We start from the raw sequence: 23,765 nt of genomic DNA on the forward strand, positions 1-23,765 counted from the left end.
GTGATTCATTATATGGTAAAGGAAATTTCTAGTAATCTGAGACTGAACAAAAAACTTGGATATATCTGTCAAAACATTTATTAGGCGCTTTTAACATACCTTAGGGCAACAAAAGCGCTGCACTGGTGAAAAATAATCCGAGACAAAATGATAATAAAAAAGTAGTAAACAATAAAATAAACCATAAAAGGCAAATGACAGTAAGACTGTCCTAATGGTCGTGCTCTGTGGAGTCAAAAGCCAATGTAAAAAGAGCATATTTTTAAAAGAGATTCAGATTTATTAAGAGTTCTGGCAGCCCTCACAGACAGAGGAAGATCATTCCTGAGTTTAGGAGATGCGCCTGAGAAGTCTCGGTCTCCCTGAGGCACAAGTCAAGTCCTAGCAACCACCAAGAGCATTTGATCTTCAGATCCCAGAACTCTACAAGGATAATATGTAGGAGCTCAGAAAGATAAGGAGGTGTCGGTCCATTTAAACATTAAACACCATGAGTAAAATTTTAAAAACAATTCACTCAACTGGTTTAAATATCTACATGCTCCCCCTAACTCAGATTTTAATAAACAACAACGTAAGTTATCATAACTATGCAGACGACACACAGCTATACGTTACGATGTCACCAAGTGACTATGAACCCATTCAAGCGCTGGGTAAATGCTTAGAAGAAATCAATGCATGGATGGGCCAAAATTTTCTTCAGCTGAATCAAAACAAAACTGAAGTAATAATCTTTGGACCAAAGGAAGAGCGTTTAAAAGTTAGCACACAGCTTCAGTTGATACAGCTAGAAACCACCAGTCAGGCTCGAAACCTGGGTGTGGTGATGGACTCAGACCTGAACCTTCAGAGGCACATAAAGGTAGTAACTAGGTTGGCCTTCTATCACCTAAAAAAACATCTCCAGGATTAAAGGACTAATGTCTCAGCAGGACCTTGAAAAACTAATTCATGCGTTCATCTTTAGTAGAATTGATTACTGCAACGGTGTCTTCACAGGTCTGCCTAAAAAGTCGATCAGACAGCTGTAGTTGATCCAGAACGCTGCTGCCCACGTCCTCACTAGAACTAAGAAAGTGGAGCACATCACCCCAGTTCTAAAGTCCCTACACTGGCTCCCTGTAGCTCAGAGAATAGACTTTAAAATATTTCTGTTAGTCTATAAATCACTGAATGGCTTAGCACCAAAATACATTACAGACTTGTTGTCAGTGTATCAACCACCCAGACCTCTCAGGTCTTCTGGCTCAAATCTACTCTGCATACCCAGAACCAGAACCAAACATGGAGAAGCAGCTTTTAGTTCTTATGCTCCACTAATCTGGAATAAACTGCCAGAAAACTGTAAAAGCGCCAAAACCCTAAATTGCTTTAAATCAAGATTAAAAACTTATTTGTTTAGAGTGGCCTTTGACTGTGCCATTTAGGCATGATTAGTTGTGTTTTCAGTCCAATTTTCCTTTCATTTTCTTGTCCATCATTCTATTCTCTTTATTTTGTTTTATTTTTTAAAATTACCTCTGTTGTTTGATTTTATCATTTGATTTGTTTTTCTGTGTCTGTATCTGTGTTTATTTGATTTGTGATTGTATTGTAATTGTATGTACAGCGCTTTGAGTGTCTCGTTGCTGAAAAGCGCTATATAAATAAACTTACCTTTACCTTTACCTTACCTTAATAAACAGGCAGCCAGGGAAGAGAACGGCATATTGGGGTAATGTGCTCACATCGTCTTGTCCCCGTTAATAGGCGAGCAGCTGAATTGTGGACCAGCTGGAGACAGCGGTGGAGAGACTGGTCCCACTCTAAAGGTGGTTGCAGTAGTCCACTCTAGAAAAAATACAAGTATGAATGAGCCTTTCAAGGGCATCATGAGGAAGATATTATACATCAGTAATGCATATATTTGTTGCCTTAATGGCCTAACATGTAAAGAAAAAAAAAAACAGTTCTTAAATCTTTTAAAGTCTTTTTTTAATGTGGGTCTACTAGTCTTAGATTCCCATTTTTTTCTGCTTCCTTCCTTCCTTCTTTTATAAAACTACATCCTGTCGGGTGGGCTCTGGGGGCCAGGCTGAACAAAATCAGACTGAGTTACACCGAGTAGCTAGCTACATTGATCTGGCTGCAGTAGCCAAGGGAATATAAATCAGGACAGGGGCTTAAAGTCTTGAGCTCCCCCAGGGAGGAGTCCTTGCTGCAAAGGGAGAGGGGCATGAACTGAGCTGCTTCTCCATCTTTCTTCCCCCTCAGACTGGTTGTGTCCATCATTCTCCACCTCTCCTTACCTTGTGACATTCACTTTTGTCAGTTCCTCTGTCTGACTGTCTCCTGCTCATAAATTTTTTTGTTTCACATCGCCCTTATTCTTTCCTCCTCTACTTTTACCCACATTTCTCCACACTAGCCTACTGCTTCTCTCTGTTTGCATGCACACAGGAAAGAGTAGATTGCTCATGAAGTTCACGTCCAAAATGAAACACCACGGCTAATTCTGAGCTTGGAATTTAATCAGGTTATAAACAAAAAATGTTTTTAACAGTCTTAGTTTGTACAGGCTGGTTTTTGCAGTTTTCCTGTTTTAAACTATGCCGTCCAGCCTAAAGATGGGGTGCATCCCTTTAAGTGGTAGACAGCCAAGCTTTGCCCATACAGTATGATCAGTAATGTGTCAGGTCTTTTAAGAAACTGGTGTAATGCCAGACTATATATAGCCTGCGTCAACACAGTCAGTTCTATAGGGGGAATTAGGATAGAGCAAGAATAAAAGTAAAGTTTAGACCTATTTTTAAGAGGAGAAAAGCAAAATGTTGCCTTGTGCTGTGAAGTTTGTTGCTCTCCCCTGCTGTACTGTGTTATCCTGTGGGGGCACAGTGCTGCTGTAGTGATGCGATGCAGTGATGGCACGAGTGTCCACTGGGGGAACTCAGAGCATTCTGTCTCACTGAATGATACCCCTGTCTCCATTCACGATAAACAACACACACACACACACACACACACACGTATCAGTGCCTGCCAAGCCCAACCTAGCGGCAGATTTCTCCCTCACCCTCCCACCCGCTCGCAAAGCTGCAAATATATTAGCTGCCTCTTTTTTTTTCTTTTGTCTTGGGAAAATGGCAAGTGGGGGACGAGTGTGTGTATACTTGTGTGTTTACCATAGCGAGGAACAGTAGCAGAACAGCCCCTTTGCGCTAGTTGTGTTGAGATATCCCTGTGGTATAGGGCCTAGTGATGGGAAGGGAGTTACAGATGCCCAAGAGTTACCAGTAACACAGGTGAGATGATGGGAATGGGAAACAGAAAACTGACTGACAGATGAGGAAAAGATTTGTGATTTTCAAATTACATACTGTCATTTTCTTTCGTTAAAACAGAAAGGAATGATGGAAGAGCAGCAGCGTTGAGCTCAAAATGAATGGTCGATTTGTGGGTATAAAAAGAAAAGAAAATGCTCTTGTACTGGTATCTGCAGGCAGTTTTAAAAACTGAGTGGTTTCAGTCTTTTGTGTATTAGAGCACTTTCAAATCAAAAAAACTGTCTCTGGCAAACAGCTTTTAAAATGTAATTTGTTTATTACATTTAACTCTACTGTCTTTGTATTGGGGTAGAAATTTTACCAGCAGTTTCTCCTCTTTACAAGTTGGATGGTTTGAGAATCGCGTTATAACAGCAGGTAAGAATACAACGGTTTAATAGTTTCAGATTGGAATAGAATAGGTTTAATGGTCTGAATTTAAATGGACAAGTGATAATTATTATTCTTAAGGCAGCCAAAGTACTAGGCTTAGGTTTTAAGCATTGCTCAATTGGTACTAAGGAGCCCAAAATGTTGTAAAAAAATATCCCTTGCAACATTAGACCACCATCACCATTTTAAATCGTCGATGCATGGCAGCATGGGTCCAGGCTTTCATGTTTATCCCAAATTCGAAGCCTACCTCCTGAATGTTGCAGCTGAAATCCAGACTTATGAGATAAGGCAAGGTTTTTTCTAATCTGTTATTGTCCAGTTTTGCTCAGCCTGACGTGTTGCTCGGTCAGAGACTAGATTCTACATTTTTATTGTTTGTCACCAGTTTACTTTTTGACCTCTAATATTAGCAAGTTATTTTTGTCCACAGAACAGCAGCTCACTTGATATTTTCTCTTTGCACATCCTCTGTTATCCTGAGAGATGGGTGTGTGTGAATATAGCAGGTTGTGGAGCAGTCAGGCCATCCCGTTTGACACCTACAATCCTGCTACATTCAGAGTCACTTCAATCTCATTTCCTTCCAATTCTAACCAATTGAACAGCTGTACTTCATAAAGAAGTAGGGCTTTTAACAGTAATTCACAGATCAGTCTTGCACTTTCTCTGGGATCCCTTTAATAGGAATCTAAACTGTAGCAACGCTGTAACAGAACATTTTTATAAATGTTTTTTGTATAACTTGATGCCAAACACTGACCTGTGTCTAGATCACAATAAGATAAGTTTTAGATTTACAGTTAGGTTTAATATGACAATAACATTTTGCAGAAACAGCTTTGTCTTCACAAATGTGGTGTTTACATGTTTGATTACTATTAATTTAAATTTGGTTTTGTGTGAAGCATTTGTGTAATTGTACACTTGAAATCCTGACTATTTCTGTCTATCAATGCCTTTGTTAAAATGTGTGAAAATTCCACCTTAAATTATAATACTGGGATGATGAAGAGAAAGAAAAAAGGTAGATCTTGTCTAACTTCACAAATGTGCTTTCAAGGCACAGCTGTCCAGCCTGTTTAATGTCTAAAGACAGGCAGCCTGAAAGTGTCTGTATGTTGGTTGGCGTCCTGAGGTTCCTTATATGGAGGGAGAATATATCCGTGTTTTCAGTGTCACACTATACACAAATACAACCTCATCACTTCCCTTCTTGCTGATTCTGTGTGAGATCAGAGTCCCTGAGCTACTGGACTGTCACTCAGAAAAGGAAAGCTGATATGGGCATTGCAGATGCGTTGCAAATCTGGCAACTCGAATGTTTTTATTTGCAGGGAAATGAGCGCCTCTTCATGTGTGTACTAATGTGTGTGTGTGTTTGGGCTTGTGTACCATATGCAGTGTGCCAGGGAGGGCTCTCTGGAACATATTGGTGTGCATACATAGTGGTTAATAATAGTAGCAAACGCATACAGCGATGGCAGCTCTGATGTGTGACAGTTTTACAGCCGCACACGCCAAGACTTAGTCACACATGTACACTAACACACACACACACACACACACACACACAGAAAACAGACCTCCTCTGCCACAGAACCATCAGTCTTTAAGTTCTTAATTTTATCATGGACCCAGATAAGAAAAAATCAACCACTTACCACCCACCCACCAACCACGCCTCGCCTCCAGCCCCTCCCTAATGCTCCTTATCTGGGCACAGGAACTCAAATAAACATATACCCCACTGAAAATCAGCCACCCACACAGATACATAAATGCACAGGCCTCACCAGCCTTGGATGGAACGAGCAAAATCCTTGAAGCAAGCAGGGACTCACATGCATCACAACATTTAAATGCACAAATTCACACGACACACACACATTCTGTCAGAACTCATTGCTGCTTTTGGTTGGCTGTCTGGAGCAATGTTTGTGTTGTGCTGGGGTGACAGATTTAAGTTTTGGTTGGGGGGGGGGGGGATCAGTGACTGCTCCCCATGGTGAGGTCTTAAAGACAGTAGACAGCAGCAGCAGACACCCAACCTGTCGTCCGGATCAATCTCTTTGGGAGGCAGGGTGATGGAAGAGGAGAACCATCACTCACTGCTCGGATGTGTCCAATATAAAAAAATAAAATAAAAAAAAAGGAAAAAGACCAAAACCTCAGCTCAGTGGCCGAGCTTGGCAAGTAAACGAAAGAGGAAGAGAGAGATGGCAAGGGAGGCCAGAGCATAGCAGAGAGCCACCAAGTATCCAGGATTAGTCATTGAGCTTGGCAGAGCAGGACCAGAACTGAGGGAGAGGTAGTAGAAAGACAGACGGCCAGAAAAGACCTGGCAGCTATACTGGGCCAGGTTAGCAGCCAGGGAAAAGAGGAGCCGGACAACCGGCAGAGTGGGGACCCTGTGCTTGGTTGCTGTGTGGCTGGTCTGGAGTGGCTCACCCATATGGTGCACCGCACTGTTCATGCTCCCTGTCTAAATCCATATGCCGCTGGTGGAAAAGACCACCGCCCCTCCCCGTCTCCCCTACCTCGCTTCAAGAGCTTGCAGACCCACAAGGATGGTGTTAGGAGGTAAAGCCCTGAAGGCTTGTACCCCCCCGCCCTTGTACCTCTTAACCCCACAGAGCTGCTTAGCCCATTGTCACTACAATCTGCCACCATTGCCTGGGTGCTGTGTCCCCCCCAACCACCCTTGCCCTCTTTTTCTTTTTCATTCTCTCTCTTCTCAAGCCCTTTCATCTCCATTTGGCACCTGATAATCGATGAACTTATTAACTGCTAATTATTCAAGCTGTGGATCGAGGATCCCTCCCTTATTCTTGGAGAAAAGGGAATGTTTTCGCTCTGTTATGCCAAATAAAGTGGGTTATATTGCCTATTCATTTGGATTAAGTGCATTTAGACTGCACTGTTTGGGATGTTAAGACTTTGTCAGATTGCTATCAGTACTGTTTAGCATTAATCCCCATTTTGTTCTGCCAGTTGATAGCCTAACCCTAACCCTTACTTGGTGAAAGCCCAAGAAATTTACATACTGAAATAAGCAGTGTTGTTAATTTTCTCTGTGATGTGTCTAAAAGGATTTGTTTCTTTCCCTGTTCTGTTTTTTTTAGGAGGTTCTTCAGACAATACCGAAGTTCTGCTTTCCCTTTGACGTGGAAAGGTATGATTCCTCTCCTCTCCTTCTCTGTTTCCTGGTTTCACCTCATTTGTACAGAACAGATTTGCTTTCACACCTCGAGAACTGATCACTTCTCACACCTAAAGACAGAAAATGAGATGTACAGTTTATGCTCCTCAGTTGTGACTATGATAAACTCTAAGTTGCAAACACTTTGTGATATTGTCACCTTCCAATTTCCCGAATGCTGAAGCTTAAAGATGACGTTTTGTTATGGTTGTTTCCACATGGGTGGGATTGTTAAGTAGCCTTTCTTGCTCAAAACAAAGCTGAAACTCTTTTTACGTGTCCAGATAGAGCTGCACGATATTAGGAAAATGTGATGTTCCATAACATTGGTAAATTTTGTGATAATTATCTGATTTGCGATGATTAAACAAATAATTAAAGGTATTACTGTCTTCCTACTTTGGGTTCATAGCAAACATTGACCCCAGATAATGAATGTAATAATATAAAACGAGGTTTTATGGAAAACGTTGCTTCCGTCAGAGTTCTGCTGTTTAGCAATACAAGGTTTTGGTGGTACTTTAATGACTTGGCCACCTTACCAAGTTATGCTGCATTAAACAACAGAATTCCCCAAATATATTGCATGCACAGAGAGCCTGAATGCATGGTACTGAAATAAAAAGCTAACACTTATTGCAGTCCAGGCAGTTTTTCACGATATGCATGTTGCATACAGTGATATTGCAATACGATAAATATGTTGTGCAGCCCTACGTCTGGTCCAATCCAGCACTTCACGTATTGGTACTCCCATGTTGTACTTACGCATTGCCATTTTGTCCCTGTAAATCAACCGTTTTGTAGCCATGTACTAAAACTGTTGCAAATCATTTTAGTTTTCATGGGTGTTGGTCATTTCAGCTCTTTACCGTCTTACTTACCTTTGTAGTCCTGGTTGTATCAAAATGGTCTACATGGTGCGGTGTTCTGTGGGTTGTTTTGCACCAACCGTGCTTCAGTTCATATGAATGTTTCATAATAACCTTGGGAGCCAATGATTTATACTAACTGTCTATACTCTTGTCATACTTACTGGTGTCATGTGACTCAAATAAATACCAGCAGGACATCACTAAGAGTTATTTTGGTTTGATCAGGAGTCCTAATCTTTGATATTTCATAGGGGTCATGTGGCAAAAAGGTTGTCAGAACCAAAATAACTATAAACAGTGTTGTTCAAAGTTTCCAGAAAATATCGAACAGTTCCATTAAATTGTTTATCAGATTTTTAAATATCTTTGTTTGTGAATAATGAAAGTACTCATACACAAAGGGTTAAATATGTTGGTTGGATTTGGTTTGTTTACAGGTATGGGAATAAATTGGAAAAAGGGCAAATTGACCTGGTGACCTGTCCCGGGTGTACCCCGCCTTTTACCCTTTCACTGCTAGACTTGGGCACCGTTGACTCTTATAAAACAGATTAAGACTCCTGATCATTTTAAAATAACTCCAAGCCACCTCCTGCTGGTAGCTATTATTTATTAGTCATATACATTTTTTTTCTTAAAGTAAACTTTGAGTAGAATCTAGAAAATTACTTTGAAATGTAATTTCTTAAAGCAGGTATGAAATAACCCCCTGGCAGAAATGAATTGACCCATAGTTGGAACAAAATCTGAGATACCAAAGTCAACTACAAAACTGTTAAAACTGCAAAAGCATGAAATGTTTTAAGGGTGACTAGATAATCACACTAATCTGCAAAATAAGAGTGACTACAAGTTAATTTTGTGAAAAATTATACCAACAAGTGTCATTAGTGATTATGAGGTCAGCCGTGACGGCCGCATTCGATGAGTGTTATTGATAAGTTAAGAAATAAATCATGTTTTTGCATGCATGTGATATGATTGGCCGAGGCCTGAACTGTCTGAAAGTATCTGTTTTTATATTTTAACCTGCGAAATGATCTATTTTTAACAGAACAGGTAGGAAAGGACAAGGAGGACTCTAAGCTTTTACTGAAGCTGAGCTGCTGCCATCTAGTGGCGGAAATGTGAAATGAACTTGATACATATCTCAAACCTAAGAAAAGCTTTGATTTTATATCTTTTAAACTTGAAATATATGGTATTGTTGTATTTGTAACTCATTCAGAGGGCCAGAATCTGTGCACTGATTGAGCTGCCTCTAATCCAGCTTTGTTAATGTTGTATGTTTATTTTGCATATTTGTATCTATTTATTGCTCCTACTTTTTCCCACATTTATTGATAAACTCCTGCCCGTTTAGTCTTCACTGCATGCAACCCTCTGTGTCATCGTCAGGGTTTCCCAGAGTCAGGTTGGGCAGAACTTCACCTTTGTTCTCACAGATATCGACAGCAAGCAGAGGTTTGGTTTTTGTCGACTCACCCAAGGTTGCCGGGTCTGCATATGTCTCCTCAGGTAACGCACACAGTCAGTCTCTAATTGGCATTTTAAACTTCTGAATTTAATCTTTAAAGCTGACCTGTTACCATTTAGGATTAACATTCATACACTTTATTTAAAAATTAAATCAAATTTAGAGCGAGATTTGTTCTAAGGGGAGTTGTATGTCTTAAGTAGGAATAACCATGAATAAATACATTGTTTACAAGTTGCTTTTTTTCCACTTATTCCTTCAGTTGGTATCGTAAATGTATATGTATCTGTATTTTTTTGTATGAAGGAAGATAAAACCTTTTTTTTAATTTACAAGATCTTAGAAGTGAACACAGATTTTTTTAAACCACCTTTTCATTCATTCTCACACCGAGCTGCACTTTGCCAGAAAAACAAATTTATGTTCTCATCTGCCCACACAAATATGTTTCTAAAGCACCCATAATTATCCAAAACTTTAGCCGTTTTGATATTTTTTTTATAGGTTGATTTCTTCTATCACAGCACACACAAACGAGGACCCAGAACGTTGGAAAATTGTATTTCTCTTTGCATAAATATGCTCCAAAAAAAAAAAAGGCTATTATCTGTTCATTTCCAAGTAATTTAATGTTGACGCAGTGTTTTTTTTTTTTTACAGATGCAATTACTTACTCATTACAAAGAACGAGCACTGCAGACAAAATCTCAGTGGACAGGCTCGCTGCACTTTAATGATAACTAAGAGAAGTAAAAAGATCAATTTTTAATGAATGTAATAAGCAGTTTAACAAACAACAAATTGGAAAAGCAGCACAAAGCCTTCCTCTGTTCTCTGTTTGTGAAGCAGTGCTCCTGTAAGGCTCGCGCTCGCCTCTGTGTGTGTGTGTGTGTGTGTGTGTGTGTGGCTGTTGATGGACAGTCGTGGGTTTGTCGCTGGCCTGATGAGCTGCTGTGAAGAACAGTGCACCCCCCCTCCACCTCCCCACACATACACACACATATATACCACCCACCCTTCCTGGCCAGCTTCCTTGGCCTTTGTTTTTCCTCTCTCTCCCTCTCCATCTCACGCTCTCTGTCTCTCCCTCTCTTTCCTCCTCGTTATTCGGCTGCTGCCACAGTGCGACAGCAAAGACGCTCGGCCCATAATTATGCATGAAGCTTCGCTGCCAATTAGCAGAGGCTCCCCCGTCCCTCTCGCTGAGTTAGACATGCTAATTCATTTGACATATGATGTATAAAATTCATTATGCATTCTGAGTAGTTTGCATGACTTGCTTCATTTGTTATAAAATAACCTATAGGAAGTTATTTTTGTTTTGTTTTTTTCATTTAAATTTCTATTTGTGCTGCCCAGCTTTTCTCCCCGAATCGTATTTTATTTCCTGTTTTAAACCACAAATAGGCATATTATGTTGGGATCATTCAGAAGCATATCAGGGTTTTAGATATCTCAGGTAAGAACATTTATTTAAATGATTTTTTTGTTCAGCATCCTTGGTTGAAAGTTCATTTTGTTTAGGTAGATAGTATTAAATAAATAAAAAAAAGCAAGATTGCCTAAACTCTTTAGCTTTATTATTTGTATGTATTTTCTTTAGTTGTCATCATTTATAAAGAATCAAAATAGACTTTAATTAAAACAGTTTGTGTCTGTGATTGTTGAAATGCCGGCTCTGTAAAATTGTCACCTCTGCTTACAAGAGGAAGTGCCTTAATGAGTAGAACAGTTTTATGTGGAGCGGCCTTTGTAGTCTGGTTGCTGAAGTTGTGGCCAGATTAAAACCACGATCACACCAAATAAAGAAACATGCTGAAATCTCATTATTATTTTTAATGTTCTGTCCTCATATCTCCTCTCACTCTTTGCCACTTGGTGTTAAATAATTTCCCTTCTCTCCCTGAAATAATTACTGGATAAAAATGGTAGTTTTGTGTAACAGCAGATGTTTTAGGATACCGTACATTTTAAGTACTGCATGGCTCTGGTTATTGGTGACTTTTTTCAGGACGACACTTCCTCCCCCCGTACTTAACCCCTGACCCCGGAAAGTAAATGTGTAATGCAATCTTCGACCGAGCCGTCTACAAAGTGTAGGTGACTTACGATTACAGATTCCTGTGCAGTAAAACGATTTAAGGCTCACTGAAGGAACAGGAATAACTATCGTGCTTAACACCCAACTTACTTCATGGCAGCCGACATTTGTCTAAACATTTAATCTTCAACACTTAGAGACTTTATTGTTGTTGTTTTATCCTTGTTCTACCTTTTTATTCTGAAAACAAATTTTGAAAGACTTATTTTGGCTCCAAGTCCTAGAGTTACAGGCTTGTTGCCTGTTCCAAAGTCCAGGCTGTTAGGTGGTCTGAGCCTGGAACGAAGAGAGAGCACGGCCAGTCTGCGAGTGGGTCGTAGATTAATTGGTTCGCTCTTTGAGTACATGGCACTTTGAGAAGAATTGTGCTTAAAATGGTAGGAGAGATGGCAGGACCCCCACGCACTCCAGTGATAGATGCCTCTCTCCCTCTCTCTCTCTATCGGAGGATTTGCGAAGCACAAACAGATCTGAGCAATGAACCGCGACGAGTAGGAGTATCTCTCAGTGAGCTTTCCAAACTTTAACTTTGTGTGTTCAGAGAGCAGAGTAGGGCAGGGTTGGGGAGAAGAATAAGACAATGCATCTTTAAGATATATTAATTTGAATTAGGAGAATAACTTTCCGCATCATTCAGATATATGAGTTGAATATTGATAATTTGCGGAGGTTTAGATTTACCATTGATTGTGTATTCTGTTAAATTTACAGCACTTTAAGGAGTGCAATAACTGCGAGGCCTGACGGCCCTTCTGGTAGCAAAGGTCTGATTTATATAACGTACATTGGTGCAAATTTAAAGGTTTAATGTCCAGAGTTTTTCATTTTTTGACCTTCTTTGCCATCTTCCTCACTCTACATTGTTGCAGGATAAACTGGAGTTCTTGTTAATGTTCTCATGTGTTCCCTTGATAAAGAGTGACTAAGAAATTTAATAATAATAATAATCATCTTTATTGGTCATTGCACATGTACATTAAAACAAAATTTGTCCTCTGCATTTAACCCATCCCTTATAGGTAGCAGTGGGCTGCCATTGTGCGGCGCCCGGGGAGCATTCTGGGGCTAAGGGTCTTGTTCAGGGACCCAGAGTGCCAATCTATGGGATACGAACCTGGCCCCTTGTGTCCCCTCCAGAACGCAAACCACTAGGCCACCACTCTCCCTCCCCCTTGGGCCTCACTAGAGAAAAAAGAAGAGTCAGATTATAGATTAAAAAATCATAGAAGCTTCAACTTTGAAAAAATATAAATAAATAAAAACCTTTTAGTTATTAGACCAGACTTTTATGAATGCAGCACCTGGTGCATGTATAGTAATTATTGTTGTAGTGAAGTAAGTGTATCTTCTATTGTAGAGGTTTAAAAAGGAAAATGCCTCAGTTCTATTAGAGTGAGTTTGAGATTATTTTCCCTTCCTCTCATCTTTTCTCTGCCTGGTGGCAAGATAAACGTTGGTCCATGTCCAGCCTTGTTTGTCTCAGTTTCATGAGTTTTATAAATATAGCTTTCACTGTAAAGATGACTAGCTTGGTTCTGGTTGCCATATCCTGTCTTACCTGAAGGGAAGGTTCTCTTGTCTTTCTCATTTTGAAGAGAAATTGGCCTCTGAGACATTATACTTCTACCCCAGGCTAACAGGAAGTCATGGTCTACTAATTACATTTTGCTCAGCACTCTGATCAACTTCAAAACTGTGTGAATAAAAAATGCTTCAATTAGCTTGAGTGCAAAGAAATTGTGTAGGATTTTATTATTTTATTTAAACAATTGCAATTAAACATGGGATATTTTCTCTCCACTTAACACTTGTAATTAAATTGAAAAAAATAAAAAATCTCTCAATTTTTTCCAGTGTCAGTTTATGCTGCTGTAATAATAGATGCATTTTGTACATGAAAAACGACCCAGTATGCAGATATGGGTGTTACATGTTGCTCGACGTGGCAGAAATAGGTCTTCAGGTTCATATCCGGTCAGCATGTAAATGAACATAAGTATGTTTGATTTAGTCTCTCCTGCAAGTGTGACCTGATTGTGGTAAATCTTCCTGCAGATGTCAAAATATCAGCATGTTTAGAGACTGATTGTTTCAGACTAATGGTCACTCAGCCCCTCTTATTGGTGCGCTTGGCTGCACTTCTCCTGAAGACCCGGGCTGTCATTGGCCCCTCGCGGATTTAGTGATATGAAAATTTGCATTAGGTCCACTTTATTGTTTTCTTGTTGTCTTTTAATTCCAGTCTACAGAGCAGCCAGTGACCCATGCCCTCGTAACTCCTCGCTCTCCAGCCAACTGCTTGAGCATGACTGTAAACTCTCACACTCAAAACCTGAGCCTTAAATTTATCACTGCACAACACAAACACTGCAAATTTAGATGTTTTTGTCAGACATTTTGCAAAATAACTGTTCAGAGTAACTCTGTTTTAATATCAGTTAAAATAAATATTTTATGACTAGGTGTGTAGTTTAATTTTTAACTTTGAATCCATCAAAGTAAAAAAAAAAAAACCAAAGCATTAAAAGGGGTCTCTGTTTATCTGAAATGCTAAAAACCCCTCAACCAGAATCATTACACTTTCAGTGTCTACGCCGGCATGTTAAAACCCCAAACTGCATCAAAATTCAATACTATGATAGGATCTAATGTTTTTATTATTTAATTGAATAACATTAAATGAACTGAGCCCTCACAGCCTGTTATGCTAGAGGAAAATGTTGGCCTCCTTCCACCCAGAAAGCAAGCCGACTTGGCCAAGAATATGTCAACTTTGTAAAGAAAGCCATGCTGCAGATGCTTTAGCTTATGTTGGGTGTTCTTACTGATTAGCTTCAACACAAACACTTCTGTATGAATTATTTGGAGCTCATTGATGAATTAATTTACTTTACATTAATTACATAAAGTAACATTTTTCTAAAATCTGTTAAGGGCATGAAAAGCAGCAGTTTGAGGGGCAGAGAAGGAGGGTGGGGGAGGGTGGCATAAAGGGGGGGGGGGGCTGTATTTTTGTTGAGCCTGTACATCTGGGATCAGCATGCTTGTAAACCATAGCATCCCTCTGCACCATGTAAAAGCAATGCCGTTTTTTTTTTTCTCTAAAGGATCTACAATCTTGTTTTGTTTCGTTTCATCGTGTTTTTCTTGCTGCCATAAAGAGGAGACATGACAGGAATTTATCACGTGCAAAGGGCAGAAAGAATGTAATAATAAAGATTTGATGCATTTACTATTGAAGTAAATCTAAATCTTTTGTCAATAATCTGTGTGCATTTGATCTTTAAACAACAGGTCAAATTATGAGGACATTTTGAGGAAAGGATGCAACACACATTCATGTTTTCTAGACGCTGAACCCCTACATGCTTGTATTTAAATAAATAACACCCCAGTCTGCTTTGTTTCCTTGCATCTTGTTTGTTTTTTTTTGTAGAAGATGATGAAGTGAATGCAGACTTCTCCATATTTATTGCATTAAGGCATTTCTCTCCTTTTGCCCCCCCCCCCCCCCCCTGCAGTTATCTACCATGGTTTGAGATCTACTACAAGCTGCTGAACACACTGGCTGACTACCTAACAAAACATCAGGTGATCACCATTCTAACTGTTTCTAATAACTCTGAGATGCATGGTGTTATTTTATTACTTTATTAAACCAGGAAAGACCCATTGAGATTCAAAATCTCATCTACAAAGTTGACCTGGGATGTTTTATGCATTTACAAATAAGACAACATTCCAGTTTGATTTGACTGATAAACCATCACACTGTGTATTTTCTTTAAATTTGTGTTTTGGTGAGATGTTTCTTGTCGCTGTGTGTTCTTCTGCATGTTTTGTATTTTTTATTTTTTTTGTCTCGGGCATTGTTAGCAGCAACAATGTTGACATTTCACAGACCAAACACTGATCTGACACTGGAAGTTATTCCTGATGATTTACAGGAAAACAAATCGTTAAGGAAAATACACACACACACACACACACACAGGTTTGTACTTCACAAAAGTCGTCTCCCCTGACTGTTGCCTGCATTTTACGAGCGATGTGAGGGGAAATGTAAAATATGCAACAAACTAGGGAGTTGGTGTAGAGTCTGCTGCATAGGGTGTAGGTGATGTTCCACTGTTTAGACTGAAGAGAGGGTGAAAAGAGAGGAAAGGAGGGAGATGGAGCAGAGGCAGAGAGCTTTGGGACCACTTTTCAATTGTCATGTAGTCACTGCTTCTCACCTGATCCTCGGGGAGCTGTGATCAGGACAGAGTGTCTTGCTTTAAAAACAAAAGACAGTCACATCACATAAACAATCAACATACATCCACATAATTCTTCAGCAATAAGAGATTTGGTGGAATAATCTAATGCGGTTGAGGAAAAAGCAAATGCAATAGGGCCTTTTCTGCGAGCGAAGAGGAGGAGGAGGAGGAGGAGAGGCAGCAAAGATCGCTGAAAAAATCCTGGGTGACTGAAATGTTAGTGTGCATGATTTGGTTTCTATTTACCCCGCCGTCCGTTCCAGGCGAGAGGGAGATGTTGACAGACGAGGGAAGACAGAAGAGCGATGAGGGTTTAGAGCGAGGGGTAAATGAACTGTTTCCCCAGGCCGTGTTGCTGACCATGCGTGTGAGCATTGAGCCTCTCATGACAGGAGGCAGTTCGATTGCACACACCCTAGCACCCCTCCCCTCCTACCTCCTTTCCTCTGCTTACTGTACATTGCCACCCATCGCTTCTCTGCATCTGTGGCTTACACACACTTGCAGTATCTTCTTATAGCCAAAAAACCAAAAAAAAGTTCTTGGAGAAAGCAAAGAAAAAAGCAAGACAAACTCCACAGCAGTTTACTAACTGCTTTCCCAGAGGTTTGAATGCAATTTGCACTTTTAGTGTTGTCCCTGGAAGATTTTCATCTTTCAGAAGACACAAGACTGAAAATAGCAGTTATAAATGCTGTATGAGTAAATTCAAAGCCTGTTCTGTGGTCAGACCGGCTCTCTGACAGCCTCCGTAGACCCCTGTCTTTCGAGCGGGGACCCCCTGGTTAATTAGTCACAGGCTGCTCTCGGCTGTAAATCAGCGCTGTCGGATAATAAGCGTCTGCAGCCATACACTCAGCCGTCTTTTAACCCCAACACTTCTCGTTAAACATATGTCAGTTGAATGTTGTCGAGCCCCTTTAGGCCTCGCTGCAGGATTGCCCTCTGGTCTGCCGCAGTGCCTGTCCCAGCAGCGTTGTTAAGATTGACACATAACTTGTGATTTTAACAAAACAAGTAAATATTATTCATGGGTCCTGTGTTTTTTTCTCTCCCTTAGGAAAATAACTTGAATGACTTGCTGAATTCTCTCCATGAGCTGCCTGTGCCAAAGCCTTTCACGCCAGTCAACTTGAACGTGGTAGGTATACACCCTCTATTCTGCTAGATCAGATTCAAGACAGCTGAGGCAGAGACAGAGGGAAATGTACTGCAGCAGCATGTTGCATCAGAGACGGTGATGACAATTGGCTGAAGTAGTTAAAAGTGGACTGAAAGACACTGAGGAAGTAATGTCAAGCAGAAAACATGGAGAGCAAACGGGAAGGATAATGAGAACTAAAATGAGATCGACAGAAAAAGAGACCAAGATGGCATGAGAATGTACAGAAATAAGGAGATCGGCAAAGTGCAGAGGGTGAGATGTGAGAGAATAAATGAGGGAAAGGCAGAGGAGATGCAGAGTACAGAGCAGGAGGAGGTTAAGGCACACCGGGCAGGAACAGAGATGCACACGGGGCCCAGGACTGACACTGTGTTTGGAAACAAGAAGTGGCGCTTACAGGTTTTTTTTTGTGTGATAAGCTCAAGCTCGACACGTTCAAACATGAAGGGCCCTTTCGCAACTCATCATGTCTCCTGCTTATCAAGAAACTGAAACGGCCTAACGAGCCCAGGTCCCTCAAAGTCAGCTTCTGTTTGAGTTAACTCTGACACAAGCTCTCATGGAATGCTTCCAACATTAAACACTGCCACTTCTATAAGCCCGGCCGATTTAAGCACGACATAAAGGTTTTCAGTCACTCTTCCAAGCTCACAATCACGAGACTCCACACCATGGTGGGATCAAAAGAGCTACAATGTTAGCTTTTGTCCTTAAAGACCACCACGCCCCCCCCTTTTTTTTTAAACCAATTAAGCAAGGAACTATAAGTCGACTCTGCGACAAAGGTCTCTGAAGGATATACATCTAATTACCCAGAAGCATTTGCAACACAACAAGATGGCAGGAAAAATATCAGGTATTCAAGGTCAAGACTAGTGTACTGTCTGTGAATAAACTAGAGATGCACCAATTACACTGCAGATTTTCTTCCTCTTCACTTTAAATACTGAAAAATCTGTTTTTTCTGTATTCATTAACGCATCAAAACTAAGAACAAGTTTCAGCAAACTATTACTACTAAAAATCCAATGAAGCTTAGAAACATATGCTTTAAAACATAAAGGGGATGATCTTATATTTTGTTTATTTTCTCTTTTAATCTACTTCTTCGATCAAAGAACCTGCATCATTTTCTTTCTCTTTTATGTGTCTTAGGCCTTTGGTAAAAACTGTATAATCGTTCAAAATAAGGCTGAAACATTTAATTTAACTAATTGTGATTAATCGATTATTGAAATAATCGTCAACTAATTTAGTGATTGAATAATCAGTAACAGGATTATACAGACTCTAAAACATTGCATTTGCTAAAAGGGAAACCCACTCAGAGCAGTAATTAGGTGAAAATTGTACAAATTAAAGATTTTGCATTTAAGATGAAAAACCTTTGTAAATATGATCTATATAGAACTCCTCAAGTTGCATAGCTTTTACTTGACCTTGTTCAAATTCTGTAAAAAATCTATTAGGCACCTCTTGCTATCCGACTATTAAGCGATTAATCGAAAAAGTACTCGAAAGATTAATCGATTAGCAAACGAATCATTAGTTGCAACCCTAGTTCAAAATCGGAATCGGCAGGTCAGATTTCAAAGAACATTGGCATCTGCCTGGAAAAGGCTGATCGGTGCATCTCTAGATTAAATGTGTTTCCATTGTCAAAGTGTATTAGCTCTTGTCGTCTTTTTGTGTTGTTCATTGATCTGTTCATTTACAGGACTTGCTCTATACTGCATAGAGATGCACAAATCTATTGGCTAGAGATTGGAATCGCATGACTTTCCCTTGATTTGCTCTGATTGGTTAAATACTGGAAAAATTTGGCTTTTTTCCTATATATTAAATACACTATGTGAAATACGAGTTTCATATAGGGAAATAAACTATGGGATATAAACACCATGATTTTGATTCCCCTTGTGATTTTAATATAAATCAGATCAAGGGCAGGGGAAGATGCTTTGATGCCTTAATAGTCATATTCTTTTAATTCATTCATTTTCTGTTGCATTCTATCAAAGAACCTGCAGCACATTTTTTCTCTTATGTGTTAACACTCCTTAGTCCAAAAGAAAAAACATGGAATTGGTCAAAATTTGAATCTGCAAGTTAAACCTCAAAGAAAACCAGAATCCGTGTAGGCTCCAGACAGCCTGATGGGTGCATCTCTAGAAAAAACCTTTATCTCCATCTCAGAGCCTCATTCTGAAGGCGGCCCCGGAGAACAGAGGTGATAGCTTCATCTCTTTCCTAGAGAAGCCACTGGTTTAATATTTAATTGATAAAGCAGAATTATTCCCTTACAGAAACCTTTTTATTTTATTTTATCATGGCAGCCAAGAGCAGAAGCCTTGTCCCCCTTTCATGTGTAAACCCTGTTTTGCTCTCTCTCTGTCTTATTGTGCAAGAATAAGCGGTTGTGTATTGCCACTGGGCAAGCACTGAGAGATCAGCGAAGCAACGAGCCGGTGAGTGGAGAGGAATGAGTGAGCGGCAGAGACTGGTGGAGGGAAGGATGCTGTTGTGAAATATGAAACTGCTTCTATACTAATCGCATGGGAGCCACTGATTTCCAATTTGGCCATATAAGCTACGCTATCGTTTTTTAAATATAACAAAAACAAACTATCCTGGGCCTTGGTGTGTGTTTCTTCTCCTCTGGAAAACAATCAAACTTTGTAAATGATTAATGTCTTTCCACTCTGCTATATTCTCTCTCTCTAAAAATCAAAAGTTTTTTTTCCCTTCTCTTTATGTTTAAAGCAAAAGGCAATTGTACTCAAGAAATCTCCTTGATGCCTTTCCAGTTAACCCACTTTCAATGTGTTTTTGTATAAACAAGTCTTCGAAAGAACAAGTAAAGGGGCTGATAAGCATGCAGACAACCAATGAAAGCCACGGCTGCACTGAGGAACGTGTCTTCTGATTATCACAGTGCCATGAGTTTGTAGACCAACAGGGGAACATAATTTAGCACACAAAGCACAGGAAAACAAAGAATATGAATCAGACTCCACTGTAGTTGTTTTATTTGGTTTTCAGTAGCTGTCCTTAGTCTCAGAGGTATGACCCCAAGTCCCTGATCTTTTAGTACAATTTGTATATCTGCAACCGCTGCTATTTAAACTATTCTTTTAATCCTCTTCGTTTTAGTTAGCCGAAAGCAGTTATTCCTTCTACTTGGCAGACAGAGATTATTCAGATGTACCAACTTAGACACACTTTAAAATTGTTTCATGTAAAGTTTTGTAAATAAACTCTGGAAGACCAGATCTAGAATTCGCGAGTCTTTTCTTTTTAGGAACTGAAGCTTCAGATAAATTTAATAAAAATATTTCAGTTAGCTACAACTAAAACTCATTTTTCAGCCTTTCATGTGACTGTGCTAATAAAAATCAGAAAATATTATTTTGCATGATAGACAGAGAAAAGCAGGTTTTTATATAACAAAGCAAGTTTTCTATACTCAAATTAGCCTTGCTGTTGCCTGCTGAAAGTCTTGCTCTCACTCTCGCACCATGAATGAACTCCAGACACAAATCCCAACCATTTACATTTATTCTGCTTCTCCTCACTCCATTTCTAAACACTTCACTGATGCTAATAAAAATTTTTTTTAGTCTTCACTCAGTAGCGTCTTCCACAGTGAAGAGGGTTGTTGTCAGTGTGAATATGTTATGCATGTTGCAACCACTGATCTGAAAAAGATCAGATTTTTACATTTCCGACTGGTCAAGCTGAAAATTGTCATCAGCAGGTTTCTCTGTGCATCTCTAGAGCTAATTAATAATTATTCAGCTAATATTTACAAAACAACTATATTGTGACACATTTGGTGCTTGGAAGTAGGAACAAATCAATACCCCAAATAGAAGTAAAATTTTATTGCATACATGTTATTGTAACCAAAGCTGTGTACAGTAGATGTTAATATTTCACGTTCCATGAAGTGGGGTGAATATATTAGAATATAAAAAAGATTGAATGCATATTTACCTTTTTTTTCTTAGAAAAAATAAAGATCACAACTTGAAGGCACAGCCCTGCATGTTGGTTCCAGTTTAGTGTTTGTTTGTACTGCCTCATCTTCAACAATGACCATCCCCTGGGAATAAAAACAAGTGTTTACTCATGATTATTGTTTTCGTGTGTTTATCACCTAATGTACACCCACTTAGAGGAAAAATATAGTGTTGGTTTTAGTCTTTTCTGTATTTGTGGGCTTAAGTTGCACGTAATTTACCCCCTTATATGTTTATTAAACCAACTACCATTAATTTATCTAATTTCCAGCCCCTTTAATTCCCCAGAATCCCAAAATAAGACAACATCCAGTGAAGTTGCAGAAGGGTACCATGAAGAAATACAGTCAATCTAAGATAATTTGATTTATTTACAGATATGAGGTGGTGAAAAAGAAACAAATCAGTATACAAAGGGTTAAAAGCTACACATGAAAAAGCAACGTTCAGCTTCCTTCAGCATTTGAAGATAAATCAGGAATGATAAATCGAGACTCGTAAAGTTACTTTGAATGCATGAACAAAAGAGTTAAATAAAACAAACCAGAAGACAAAAGTGTGATGAAATGATCACAATCACGTATTTTTTGTCTAACAGATAAAATATAATTAAATGAAAAAGTAGATCATTGTTCAATGCGTGAAACCTGAACTGTCAGATATTTTAATATAGCTTGGCTAAATGCGATAACCAGATGATATTTCTTTAAATAACTAAAAATACCCTCTAAATTATATTTGTCTTGTTGCCTTACTGGGTTTATATTAAAATGTATTGTGAATACAAAGTCAGCCCATATTTTCTATTCTTTCACTTTTAAAGTTCAGTTTCACTTTCTGCTTGTTCTGCTAAATAAATGGAATAGAATACAATAGAAACATCCTTTATTGTCCCACAGTGGGGAAATTAACGAAGAATAAGCTTGTGAATTTTTATCATATCTGATAACCTATGTTCTGTAAATAATTACATATCTGGTCAAATGACTAAATTAAAAGTTTAGGCCTTGGGACTTGACCTGAGACTTGAGTATCTACTCATCATTCGAATGGAAAAACTTCAGGCCTATTTTTGAAATACAATGTCTTTTTCCTACTTCTGATATTTCTTTAAACAATAAAATGCGATATAATAAAGCTTGTTTGTGCAATGTTAAATTAAATAGGTATAAATTGTTGCTTAGAGTAAGACCAGAATAAACTATTACAAAGTGGTTTTAAACAAATGTCTTTTAAAAATCTTTTTTATTATTTCCACGTTTTCTGCATGGTTTAACTTGTGTTGGTGTTTTTGTCTCCACAATAACGAATATCCTTTATTTGTAATTGAGTAATTGAGGGTTCTGATTCTATTTTAATTCTTGTTATTCATAATTATTTTCTTTGGTATAATATATTTGTGTTTTATTATATACAGCTAAAACAAGAAGTTTACATACGCTGTAGAAAAAGACATTTTACAGACATTTGTTTTGCACTCTGATCAGACTAAAACTTTCCTGATTCATCTTTTCAGTTCACGGGTTCCTGACTGAGTTCAGGTTTTTGCGATGGCTACTCCAAAACACTGACTCTGTTGCCCTCAAGCCCTTTTGTATCTAATTTGGTTGTAGGCTTAGGGTAACTGTCCCTTTTGGAGACCCAAGGTGTAACTTCCTGCCAGCTGTCTTGAGATGCTGCTATAAGGATAAAAAACTGGACCGTAGCTCGGTGGTCCAAAGTTCTCTTTACAGATGGAAATTTATTTTGTTGATCTATTTTGGTAAATGCACCAGTCCCTCCTTCACCCCCGCAACATGATGCTGCCACTTCCTTACTTCATAGTTGGGATTGTGTCCTCAGGCTTGCAGGCTCCGCCCCTTTTACTTCAAATGTAATGACAGTCGTTATGGCCGCTCCTCAATTTTAGCTCCATTAGACCACAGAACATGTCTCCAAAAACTTTATTTTTTTCCTTCAGTGCATTTGCAAACTGTAACCTAGCTTTTTATGTTGCTTTTTCAAATGAGCAGGAAAGCAGAGTGTTTGAGGCGCTGCCTTAACAACAATTCAGTCTTTCCTCCACTGAACTCAAATTTAATGAATTAACCTATAAGAAGCTTACAGATCCATGACTTTGTCATCTGTGCCTTAACAAATTGTTTAAAGGCAAAGTGACCTTAATTTGTGAAGAAGTAAAAAAAATCTCTTATTCTTCTGGCATTTAGCAAATAGAAATAATGTTGGTAATACTAAGTGGCCTAAAATAAGAAACGCTTTGTCAGATTTATTGGCAGACAGGGAAAAAGCCGATTGTCTTTTTCAACATTGTATGAAAACATCTAGTTTCAGATCTGGTGTACTGCCTTTATTTGGGGATTTGATATTGTTTTAACCCTTTTTTATCTTATTTTTGTCTTATTTTATAATGTTTTTATTGTTTTCAAAGCATTTCTTGTTTTCACGTCCATCTTCCTTGCAGAGGGGCCCCAACCCTAAGAAGAGATTGTCGACTATTTGAGGAAACGATGAAATGTTTTTAAATTAGCTCTTTATTAAGAATATTAGTAATAAATCTGAACTCTTACAAAATTGTTACATGAGAAATTTCCCAGACATCACAGTGGATTTTTACAACGACCTGCAACAGATGATTGAATGATGGCCCAGAGAAATGCAGGTGTACCATGGATACAGGAGTGTGTGTAGAGAGATGCAGCAGTGTGTTTGTCTACCTGCAAACAGCACCTCTCTCAGGCCCCTTTGATCTGAACACTGAACCTGCCCTGCTCTCCCAAAGTGAAACAGGCAGCTCTGTGATCCTCTAAACAACCTGAGTGTGTGTGTACGGGGAAGCCAGTGTGCACATGTACTTCATTGTGTGTTGGTGCTCCAAAAACCTTTTTAATGCTTAAATAAAGACTCAGTTTTCCACCGGAGACATCACCACAGTGTGTGTCTGTGGGGAGCAGAGCTGCTATTCAGCT

At 39.1% G+C, this 23,765-nt stretch overlaps 1 protein-coding gene across 3 annotated transcripts in view; it reads left to right on the forward strand.

Moving 5' to 3' along the window:
* Positions 1-23,765, forward strand: part of dennd1b (DENN/MADD domain containing 1B) — a 160,089-nt gene that overhangs the window by 52,323 nt on the left and 84,001 nt on the right. For 2 of the 3 annotated variants that reach the window (XM_047374224.1, XM_047374222.1), the window contains exons 4-8: positions 6,824-6,873; positions 9,174-9,293; positions 14,875-14,944; positions 16,673-16,753; positions 19,186-19,245. In XM_047374224.1, the coding sequence (XP_047230180.1) occupies positions 6,824-6,873; positions 9,174-9,293; positions 14,875-14,944; positions 16,673-16,753; positions 19,186-19,245 (381 nt within the window). The remainder of the gene's footprint in view (positions 1-6,823; positions 6,874-9,173; positions 9,294-14,874; positions 14,945-16,672; positions 16,754-19,185; positions 19,246-23,765) is intronic. The other variant, XM_047374223.1, reaches the window with a different exon arrangement.

The sequence above is a fragment of the Girardinichthys multiradiatus genome, chromosome 9 (assembly GCF_021462225.1).
Source record: "Girardinichthys multiradiatus isolate DD_20200921_A chromosome 9, DD_fGirMul_XY1, whole genome shotgun sequence".
Taxonomy (NCBI): domain Eukaryota; kingdom Metazoa; phylum Chordata; class Actinopteri; order Cyprinodontiformes; family Goodeidae; genus Girardinichthys; species Girardinichthys multiradiatus.